The sequence below is a fragment of the Sinohyriopsis cumingii genome, chromosome 13 (genome assembly GCF_028554795.1).
Source record: "Sinohyriopsis cumingii isolate HCF-2022 chromosome 13, ASM2855479v2, whole genome shotgun sequence".
NCBI classification, from domain to species: Eukaryota; Metazoa; Mollusca; class Bivalvia; order Unionida; family Unionidae; genus Sinohyriopsis; species Sinohyriopsis cumingii.
The window spans coordinates 45150643-45163055 of record NC_142973.1 but is presented as its reverse complement, the minus strand read 5'-3'; the positions used below and the strand labels follow the sequence as shown (position 1 = coordinate 45163055).

At 36.1% G+C, this 12413-nt stretch overlaps 1 protein-coding gene across 1 annotated transcript in view; it reads left to right on the top strand.

Annotated features, from left to right (window-relative positions):
• The window catches only part of LOC149785334 (uncharacterized), a 104742-nt gene that overhangs the window by 50540 nt on the left and 41789 nt on the right, over nt 1-12413 (top strand). The window contains exons 3-4 of the mRNA XM_089979228.1: nt 2526-2650; nt 3750-4207. Of these exons, the coding sequence (XP_089835354.1) occupies nt 2526-2650; nt 3750-4207 (583 nt within the window). The remainder of the gene's footprint in view (nt 1-2525; nt 2651-3749; nt 4208-12413) is intronic.

The window sequence follows — 12413 nt, the reverse complement described above, 5'->3', positions numbered from 1 at the left end:
TATCGTCAAAAAGAAATAAAGAGGAAACAGCACATCCGTGAAAAAGTGTTATCATGCAATTACATAAACTAAGAACCACAATGCAGAATCGATCCGTGGTGCTAAAACGTGCATGCGATTTAGTTTGCCTTCAGAGCGAAGAAGGCTTAACGTTTTGAAGAAAAGCAAAACCGTGATAGAAATAATAGGTAACAAGTTTACACGCACCAAAGTGGTGCAGGGGGGTGTTAGAAATTGTTTCGGATCATTTATGTGAAATCATTTAAATGGTTTAATTAACTTTAAGAAGTTAAGAATCACAAATAAATGTCCATATTGCAGCTATTGCAAGAAAGGTAGTATTGAACAAAGAACTCGTCCAGACGAGAGTTACAAAAAGCGCGTAAGTAGAAGCTATACAACGACCTATTGACATTTTGTTCCATACAATTATTGTTGTGAGAAAAAATGGGTACAACCGTTCCATTTGAGAAAATCCAAAATATGAACGATGCAGATTTTTGGGGGGTTAAAGTTCAGTCTTCAATTTTTGAAGAAAACGTTTCAGATTTTCAGTGGAAGCGGTAATTGAATCCTACATATCTTAACCTCTTGACCTTCTGCTTAGTGCCGCGGTGGTTCGAAGGTTAGCGTGAGAACTCGAGACTGAAAATGGTGCGAGTTGAAATCTTAACATCGGACCAGCCTGGGGCGACTAATACGATTTGTGCATGGGCTGGTTTGGACCAATTGCCCGGCTACTAAATAACATGTCTGTCGCGGTGTACCTTAAAACAACCTAACGAAATCTTCTTCTTCCTTAGTATTTATTTTGTTTGAATATTTTCTTCGGATGTTTTATTGTCTCATATGTATTCCATATCTTTTGAACGTCTGCGTGCTACCTTGTGAAATGTAGACATGATTACTTTAAGAGGGTGGGGGTCCTAGAAAAGTTTTGACAACTTTACGACAAGCACTAGTGCTGTTAGTAACTTATGTCAAAACATTTTGATACAAAAATCCGCCTATAACCTTCCTTATTGGTTTTTGTGCCAATCACACTATTATATACCATTATGTGAGTCTCTTATTGTCACGAATGTAACACTCCGGATAAAGTATGTGATAGAAAGAGCAAAGAATGTTATCATAACACTAAAGTGTGAGTGCGTGTGTGTGTCTGTGTGTGTGTCCGATTTGGATTTTTAACCTAGCATTAACAATTTTTCATTGATATGAATCACTACTATGTCTGCAGTGTTGCAAGTAATAGTTATGTCCAGCAATAATGGGGCATAATGTTGCAGACATGTTACCTCATGTCCCACCAAGTCACATTATCCAGACTCGAGGCCGACCAATTCTAACACTAACTTCTTAATGCTAAACGCCAAGTTAGGCAGCTTCCAGTACGATTTTTATATGTCATTGGTATATTTCGGCCAGGGTTCGAATCCACGACCGCCCGCATCCGAGGCGGACGCTTTAATCACTTAGGCCACCAAAGCGGTCAAAATAATAGAACTCAAAGAACTGCATTGAATACACATATAGTAAATATGCAGCACTGGGACACTAGCGAAAATATAATATAAACTAATCGAAAACAGAATTGACATTCGTTACTGATATAGCTCATACTCCCATCCCAAATTCTTTTCTGGCGAACTGTTAAAACATAAATGTTACACACTGTTTAACGCTAAATATGGTACCAATGTGCCGTTTCATGAATAATGTCCTTAGCAGAGAAGGCAAAACCAAGCAATAAGGATTGTTAAGTAATTACTATCTCGCGGAAGTTCTGTTTCATACTCGAGGTCTTAAATCAATGTCTCATTGCAGATGAAAAAAAAAGTCAGACAGACGAACAAATTGAAGAACAGATTTATGAAGAAAGAAAAAAAAATGAATTTTGCTTCTTTTGCACAAATACTTGGGCAGCTCTGCTCCAGTAAACGTAGTGCGCAATGGTTGAAAACCTGTCGATGTATGTATGTATGTAAGTATGTATGTATGTATGTATGTATGTATGTATGTATGTATGTATGTATGTGTATGTATGCATGCATGTATGTATGTATGGGTTCCCACTGACAAATTTATAGTAGCAAACAAAATGACGTGATTACATCTTTTGTTTAAAAAAAAGAATTGTAATTGCAAGACATGATTCTTTCACAGTGGACAAAAAAAAAAGAAAAAAGAAAAGCAGTTGCCAGAGAGACTGTTTCATAAAATTTAGCTAATATCACATAAACTTTGTAGCTATCACAGATTGGAACATGGCCAACGTTAGCAAAAATACAACGTTATCAATTTCTGCCCAGAGGTGTAGAAGTAGATACACCACGGACAGACATATGGATAGAAGGACCGACAGAAGGATAGATGGACGAACGGAGAGACGCACGGACGGACAGACAATGAGTATTGCAATTTCCCTCGTTAAAGCTTGGGGCTAATGAAAAGACAGTCTCAAACAGTCCATTTTATTGTGGCATGTCTGCAACTATTCATAACTTGCCTGTTGTCTGTTGCAGATGGCGAAAGAAAGGTTCCAAGATTTTGATGAAGAAATTCTTCTTGTTATTTATTGTGGCCCTTACCATTATAGACTGTACCCTAGTTCTAGGGGAACTAATTCTAGATCTGCATCACGTAAAAGGTAAGTTGACAACCGTTCTGATTCCTTTAATTTTGTTTACAAATTGACAATACTTCAGTCTTGTGTAGTCGGCCGTTGTAAATTTGTATTACATCATTTCCAGGGTTAATGATATATAAAATCCGGCTATAATTTTATTTGAAAGGCATTAATATAACCATCCTTTCATTGTATTATTATTTTAATAAATAGAAGTCAATGCAGAACCGAAATAGTAAAACTAGAGAGCTTAAAAAATTTACTGCTTAGAAAGCAAATCAGAAACGACCACAGATTATCAAACATTTGATACACAAATTATTGTAGTACACGCAAATATACAGGGCTCGAAATTGTTTTAAGCCAGTTTTTCACATCCGCTGAAAGTATTTATTATAAAAACAAATGTTAAGATGAACTATCTGATATGAAATTATCCGGTTAAGCTGGATTAAGCAAAAGTATTGGAGCGTCCGCCAAGAAGGGGGGGGGGGGAGGCAACCGGGTATATATCCCCGGGCCCGGGTCGAGCAACGCTTTTTAATTTTATAGAAGAAAAGTTCTGTTTGAACAAGAACTAGGAGAGGCCCGGGTGTTTCTTACCCCAGGGCCCGTGATCGCTCTCTACGAACCTGGGGAAGTCGCAGATTCGAACCTCGGCCGAGTAATACCAAACACTTATAGGAATGGTACTAACAGCTGCCTCGATAGGCGTTCAGCATTAAGAGATTAGTGTTAGGACTGGTAGGCCTGGTGTCAGGATATTGTGACTGGGTGGGACCTGATGCTACATGTCTGCGGCATGATGCCCCAGTGCTAGACATCGCTATAACTGCCACACTGCAGACATCGTAGCGATATGAATGAAAAATTGTTAAAGCTACGTTAAAAAGTAAGATCACAAACACACGCCCGCGCGCAAAAGAATTAAAAATTAAAACGTTGATAACTTTGCTAGATATCGGTAAAGACCATAGGGCAAGATTTTGACCATGAGATCATTGATTTTACAACAATATCACAAAATATGGCTATATTCTTAAATGTGTTACATTGAACTCTGTATACATACGTAAAATTGATCAATTTAAATGTTTTGAACACTTTCGCTCTGTTTCAGATATTTTAAAAATGTCGTCTGAATCCGCAAACGCGTTCATCATAAAGCTACAGGAAACTTATCCAGATAAATTTATCAACCTGAATAAAGACAACATAGAAGAATTTTATGCAATGGTTTTGTCAGCAAAACTTGTCTGGACGCACAAATCAAGTCAAACAAGTGGACCAAAATTAAATAATGTGTTGCACTTGCCGGCTGGAAGTCATCGGTATAGTCAAATGACCGATAATTCAACCAATCATAACGGATTACAGACTGGTTTGAGATCTGCAATAAATTCGAGGACAGATGATAGTTATGAAAGTAATGGATCATCAGTGGACCCGGTGTCTGTTATACCTATCGTACATTCCAGTCAGATGTGTGGGACTCCGGATTGCCAAAGTTTAGAAGAATCCATAAGCAACGTTCTTCATAGTACGAGTATGACCATCGGCATCATCCTTGTTAGCTGGGTAAGTTGAACCAGAAAAGCAGTGCATATATTGGTATTGGTCATTTCATTGTATGTGCTCATACTATAACAAACTAGACACATGCTATTTAATAGAAAACATTTAATTTGTAAACACTGCTTGTTAATTGTAAACCATTCCCATCCATATTAAATACGCTTTTGTGAAACGAATGTGTAAGACGATGTGAACATCTGTAGTATTTCTTATGCGCCTTGCCTTCATGTATCTGTGCATAAACTTCCGTTGAAAAGATTAATATCTCTACATAAGACGAACAAGTATTTCTTCATCTTTCATTTTTTTCCCTGACATTTGACGGAAACCAAACGTCCGCATCTCGTCATTACAACATAAGCTGGTGAGTTATTCTGCCTGACGTACAGACGTGTTTGAGAGACAGACAGATGGGCATACGGGTTTGAGGGATAGACAGATGGACATCAACGATATTCATAAAGTTTCACGGGAATGCGTACGGATAAGAATAGGTACGCCAACTTGTACAAATACACACACATTCTGCAAGTAAAACTTAAAACCAATCTGCTGCGCATATCTTTACTCCAGAATGAGTTTATAAGTCGAACAAAAATATGACACTTGATTCTTCTATTAATTAGAATCTGCTAGGTTTAGTGGGTTTTTTTTTTAAAGAGACCTGTTTATCCGGTCATGCTTGCATGCGAGCGCAGGCTATTAATAACTGTCTATGACGAAGCCTATAGGACACACGGTACTAATTATACGGAAGAACTGTGAACCAGTCTAGAAATGGGTGAAGAAATGATAGAGTATTTACAGGTTTGGTGGTCCATAATTGGTTAATAATGAAAATTAAAATTTTAGGAAAAATATCTTTTGAGAGCTTGTCCTATATGTAATGTAAAAAAAATATTGACAAATTTCTACTGATGCAATTTTAGCATTTTTACAGGCTTGACTCAGGAGTACTCAATACTGAAAGTAGCACCTGATTCATTTGGTGCAGAATCAATAACACGTGTTTCATGCACATGTATGTAAACAAATTGCCGCGGGTCATATGGTGTTCTCCACACATAAGCTTGCACCAAGGTTAGATGTGCATGAAAAATTATAGGTGTCATTATCAGCACCCATAAATTTTAAGTTATTGAATTTTGAATATGACAGTGTTTCCATATGTTTACCATTGGAGTGGAATTAGTACCGTGAGTCCTATATGCGACCTATACCATAATAGGAGTTTGTTGTTTCCATGGTTACCACGTGCATCCAGGGTATCAATTTGGTGGTTTTTACATATGACAGTGATAATGGAGTCTTTTTATCATGGTTTGCATGTGATTTTGGAGAAAAATTCTATACAAAAGACAGATGGGGATTGTTTTATACACTGGAGAGTGGAAGTATATAGCTCAGGCCATAGGGAAAAGAGCACAGTATGGCCTGATGGCAGAATTTCATATGATGGTACCCATAGATTGGCCTGTATGGTTAAATACCATTTAACACATGCAATAATTCCCCAAAATGGGGTGGGGTGGGGTAGATTTTATATGTAAGCCACTTATGTCACAATCACTTATGTATCAGTACTGATCATTTAACTTTAGAGACACACTCAGCAGATCAAAGCAGAGAACATTGTAAAAATAAGGACTGTGCACAAAACTGCACATGCTGCATTGCCTCAACCTGTAAATTGAATTATTATATGTCGAGTCACATTGAATATCAATTATACCGGTCTTATTTCTTATCCTAGAATTAAACTCCTTGACACCTATTCTATGTTCAGCATGTTTCTCATATTGGTACATTACATTTTTGGGCAAACAGTATTGGAACTTTTCTGCATTCCTTTTGTTGAGGGAGCAGGGAGGGACATTTTCACTTAAAATAATAGTTTTCAACCCTTCATTCCCAATATAAGTCTGCAAAAGTCCTATCTGTATTGCATTCTTTACACAGGCAGTTTTTCTTCCCCAACCTCCCTTCATACAGTTGAAACATTCTTGATGTATAACTGCATGGTGAACATACTGCTCTCTCCCACCAAACCAGATCTCTTTTTTCTTCATGTACCAAGTCCCATGATAGAAAACCTTTATACTCAGGGTGTTGCAACTTGTGGTCTCAGAACACATTATTCCAAATCTCAGCATTTGATTACTGCATGCACTAAGTGATATGGGTTTTCTTCACCATATATGTTGTTGTGAATAAATGAAAACAAGCTTCATGTCAGAAATATGGTTTCATATTTGAAACAAAAGCTATTTATTAAACCTACATTGCTCTGTTCTTACCATCAAGTAATAGTAAGGAATCATTTAGCTGTAAATTAGAGCTTGCTATTTGGTTTGCCAATTCAAGGTGTATTACCTCCCCTTTGACTGTAATTGAGTGATTGCAATGTTTGCTTTGTTTCTCTTTTGTTCAATAATGTATGCATTTTTTCAGCTTTATATTAAAAAGTAAGTAATTTAACACTGCTTATAGTGGAAAGTAGCCACAGTAATGATTTTGAGACTTTTTCTTAACTTTTTATGAGCTTTGGGTAAATGTAGGTATATGTTTATGTATTAGACAACTTCAATATGCAATTCAATTCTATTACTTAAATTTAACAAGTAGTGTATTCAGTGACAATTTTTATCAGTGTCTGCATATTGCATAGAGACATGAACTTGTCTTGGCATAGCAAAGTTTTTCACACATTTCTCCACCTCCAGCATACTTAATAGCTTGAGTCATAACAGTTTGTGCATACACTTTCTGTCTCCAACATCAATGTCAGCATTATAGGAACTTTGGATAGCTTTTTCAAATTTGTCTCTTGCTGTCCTTATGTAACATACCTCATGCTGATGTGTTATTTGGGTTGATACACATTCCCCCCACCCCCGTTGTGGGGAACATTACCAGGCTTGAAGAAATTACTCTGTCTATTCTTTGCTTATTCACCCTTCCCCATAGTTTTATACTAAAAAGTAGCACTATGTTATTTAATTATTCAGTATAATAAAGCTTATGGAACTCTTCCTTGGCTTTTATACCTTTTTATTAACATTTGGGGGTCATGAATCACATGTGATGATAGTTTAAATAAGTTTGGAATGTCAGCATCTCTTGATGCTTCATGGGTGTGTGTATATGTTTTAGTCACAAAAGGGCAATGGCCTCTTATCATTTTGACCTGTCATGTGGCACACTTATTTGTTTTGTTTGATTGATGTGAATAGGGATGCACTGTATCTTATTTCTGTGAGAGTCAGCAAGAAAAGAAATGCAATTTTGAAATTTAAAACATTTAAAACTTGTCTTATAGCCAGTGAGAGATGAAAATACAATGCGTCATGTAATTTGATACCCTGTGATGTCATACTTGCTGATGTCAGCATGCTTGTGTTTCTTTTGTGTAGCATGCATGCCATAGAAAGATAACATGAAGATACAAAGGCAGAAAACAATTATTTTAATAACAAGAATAAGCCATTAATAAGTACAATACAACACAGCAACATGTGATGCGGATGCAATTTAACTATAGATATTGGTATCACATAAAATGCTATTGCACTATTATCCATGCACAAGCATGGCCAATTCTTTCTTACAATTATGCTCTAATATCAAGGAGTAAAATACAACTTTTTCAAAAAAAATTAAATCTGGTTATAGGACACACGGTACTAATTATACGGAAGAACTGTGAACCAGTCTAGAAATGGGTGAAGAAATGATAGAGTATTTACAGGTTTGGTGGTCCATAATTGGTTAATAATGAAAATTAAAATTTTAGGAAAAATATCTTTTGAGAGCTTGTCCTATATGTAATGTAAAAAAAATATTGACAAATTTCTACTGATGCAATTTTAGCATTTTTACAGGCTTGACTCAGGAGTACTCAATACTGAAAGTAGCACCTGATTCATTTGGTGCAGAATCAATAACACGTGTTTCATGCACATGTATGTAAACAAATTGCCGCGGGTCATATGGTGTTCTCCACACATAAGCTTGCACCAAGGTTAGATGTGCATGAAAAATTATAGGTGTCATTATCAGCACCCATAAATTTTAAGTTATTGAATTTTGAATATGACAGTGTTTCCATATGTTTACCATTGGAGTGGAATTAGTACCGTGAGTCCTATATGCGACCTATACCATAATAGGAGTTTGTTGTTTCCATGGTTACCACGTGCATCCAGGGTATCAATTTGGTGGTTTTTACATATGACAGTGATAATGGAGTCTTTTTATCATGGTTTGCATGTGATTTTGGAGAAAAATTCTATACAAAAGACAGATGGGGATTGTTTTATACACTGGAGAGTGGAAGTATATAGCTCAGGCCATAGGGAAAAGAGCACAGTATGGCCTGATGGCAGAATTTCATATGATGGTACCCATAGATTGGCCTGTATGGTTAAATACCATTTAACACATGCAATAATTCCCCAAAATGGGGTGGGGTGGGGTAGATTTTATATGTAAGCCACTTATGTCACAATCACTTATGTATCAGTACTGATCATTTAACTTTAGAGACACACTCAGCAGATCAAAGCAGAGAACATTGTAAAAATAAGGACTGTGCACAAAACTGCACATGCTGCATTGCCTCAACCTGTAAATTGAATTATTATATGTCGAGTCACATTGAATATCAATTATACCGGTCTTATTTCTTATCCTAGAATTAAACTCCTTGACACCTATTCTATGTTCAGCATGTTTCTCATATTGGTACATTACATTTTTGGGCAAACAGTATTGGAACTTTTCTGCATTCCTTTTGTTGAGGGAGCAGGGAGGGACATTTTCACTTAAAATAATAGTTTTCAACCCTTCATTCCCAATATAAGTCTGCAAAAGTCCTATCTGTATTGCATTCTTTACACAGGCAGTTTTTCTTCCCCAACCTCCCTTCATACAGTTGAAACATTCTTGATGTATAACTGCATGGTGAACATACTGCTCTCTCCCACCAAACCAGATCTCTTTTTTCTTCATGTACCAAGTCCCATGATAGAAAACCTTTATACTCAGGGTGTTGCAACTTGTGGTCTCAGAACACATTATTCCAAATCTCAGCATTTGATTACTGCATGCACTAAGTGATATGGGTTTTCTTCACCATATATGTTGTTGTGAATAAATGAAAACAAGCTTCATGTCAGAAATATGGTTTCATATTTGAAACAAAAGCTATTTATTAAACCTACATTGCTCTGTTCTTACCATCAAGTAATAGTAAGGAATCATTTAGCTGTAAATTAGAGCTTGCTATTTGGTTTGCCAATTCAAGGTGTATTACCTCCCCTTTGACTGTAATTGAGTGATTGCAATGTTTGCTTTGTTTCTCTTTTGTTCAATAATGTATGCATTTTTTCAGCTTTATATTAAAAAGTAAGTAATTTAACACTGCTTATAGTGGAAAGTAGCCACAGTAATGATTTTGAGACTTTTTCTTAACTTTTTATGAGCTTTGGGTAAATGTAGGTATATGTTTATGTATTAGACAACTTCAATATGCAATTCAATTCTATTACTTAAATTTAACAAGTAGTGTATTCAGTGACAATTTTTATCAGTGTCTGCATATTGCATAGAGACATGAACTTGTCTTGGCATAGCAAAGTTTTTCACACATTTCTCCACCTCCAGCATACTTAATAGCTTGAGTCATAACAGTTTGTGCATACACTTTCTGTCTCCAACATCAATGTCAGCATTATAGGAACTTTGGATAGCTTTTTCAAATTTGTCTCTTGCTGTCCTTATGTAACATACCTCATGCTGATGTGTTATTTGGGTTGATACACATTCCCCCCACCCCCGTTGTGGGGAACATTACCAGGCTTGAAGAAATTACTCTGTCTATTCTTTGCTTATTCACCCTTCCCCATAGTTTTATACTAAAAAGTAGCACTATGTTATTTAATTATTCAGTATAATAAAGCTTATGGAACTCTTCCTTGGCTTTTATACCTTTTTATTAACATTTGGGGGTCATGAATCACATGTGATGATAGTTTAAATAAGTTTGGAATGTCAGCATCTCTTGATGCTTCATGGGTGTGTGTATATGTTTTAGTCACAAAAGGGCAATGGCCTCTTATCATTTTGACCTGTCATGTGGCACACTTATTTGTTTTGTTTGATTGATGTGAATAGGGATGCACTGTATCTTATTTCTGTGAGAGTCAGCAAGAAAAGAAATGCAATTTTGAAATTTAAAACATTTAAAACTTGTCTTATAGCCAGTGAGAGATGAAAATACAATGCGTCATGTAATTTGATACCCTGTGATGTCATACTTGCTGATGTCAGCATGCTTGTGTTTCTTTTGTGTAGCATGCATGCCATAGAAAGATAACATGAAGATACAAAGGCAGAAAACAATTATTTTAATAACAAGAATAAGCCATTAATAAGTACAATACAACACAGCAACATGTGATGCGGATGCAATTTAACTATAGATATTGGTATCACATAAAATGCTATTGCACTATTATCCATGCACAAGCATGGCCAATTCTTTCTTACAATTATGCTCTAATATCAAGGAGTAAAATACAACTTTTTCAAAAAAAATTAAATCTGGTTATAGGACACACGGTACTAATTATACGGAAGAACTGTGAACCAGTCTAGAAATGGGTGAAGAAATGATAGAGTATTTACAGGTTTGGTGGTCCATAATTGGTTAATAATGAAAATTAAAATTTTAGGAAAAATATCTTTTGAGAGCTTGTCCTATATGTAATGTAAAAAAAATATTGACAAATTTCTACTGATGCAATTTTAGCATTTTTACAGGCTTGACTCAGGAGTACTCAATACTGAAAGTAGCACCTGATTCATTTGGTGCAGAATCAATAACACGTGTTTCATGCACATGTATGTAAACAAATTGCCGCGGGTCATATGGTGTTCTCCACACATAAGCTTGCACCAAGGTTAGATGTGCATGAAAAATTATAGGTGTCATTATCAGCACCCATAAATTTTAAGTTATTGAATTTTGAATATGACAGTGTTTCCATATGTTTACCATTGGAGTGGAATTAGTACCGTGAGTCCTATATGCGACCTATACCATAATAGGAGTTTGTTGTTTCCATGGTTACCACGTGCATCCAGGGTATCAATTTGGTGGTTTTTACATATGACAGTGATAATGGAGTCTTTTTATCATGGTTTGCATGTGATTTTGGAGAAAAATTCTATACAAAAGACAGATGGGGATTGTTTTATACACTGGAGAGTGGAAGTATATAGCTCAGGCCATAGGGAAAAGAGCACAGTATGGCCTGATGGCAGAATTTCATATGATGGTACCCATAGATTGGCCTGTATGGTTAAATACCATTTAACACATGCAATAATTCCCCAAAATGGGGTGGGGTGGGGTAGATTTTATATGTAAGCCACTTATGTCACAATCACTTATGTATCAGTACTGATCATTTAACTTTAGAGACACACTCAGCAGATCAAAGCAGAGAACATTGTAAAAATAAGGACTGTGCACAAAACTGCACATGCTGCATTGCCTCAACCTGTAAATTGAATTATTATATGTCGAGTCACATTGAATATCAATTATACCGGTCTTATTTCTTATCCTAGAATTAAACTCCTTGACACCTATTCTATGTTCAGCATGTTTCTCATATTGGTACATTACATTTTTGGGCAAACAGTATTGGAACTTTTCTGCATTCCTTTTGTTGAGGGAGCAGGGAGGGACATTTTCACTTAAAATAATAGTTTTCAACCCTTCATTCCCAATATAAGTCTGCAAAAGTCCTATCTGTATTGCATTCTTTACACAGGCAGTTTTTCTTCCCCAACCTCCCTTCATACAGTTGAAACATTCTTGATGTATAACTGCATGGTGAACATACTGCTCTCTCCCACCAAACCAGATCTCTTTTTTCTTCATGTACCAAGTCCCATGATAGAAAACCTTTATACTCAGGGTGTTGCAACTTGTGGTCTCAGAACACATTATTCCAAATCTCAGCATTTGATTACTGCATGCACTAAGTGATATGGGTTTTCTTCACCATATATGTTGTTGTGAATAAATGAAAACAAGCTTCATGTCAGAAATATGGTTTCATATTTGAAACAAAAGCTATTTATTAAACCTACATTGCTCTGTTCTTACCATCAAGTAATAGTAAGGAATCATTTAGCT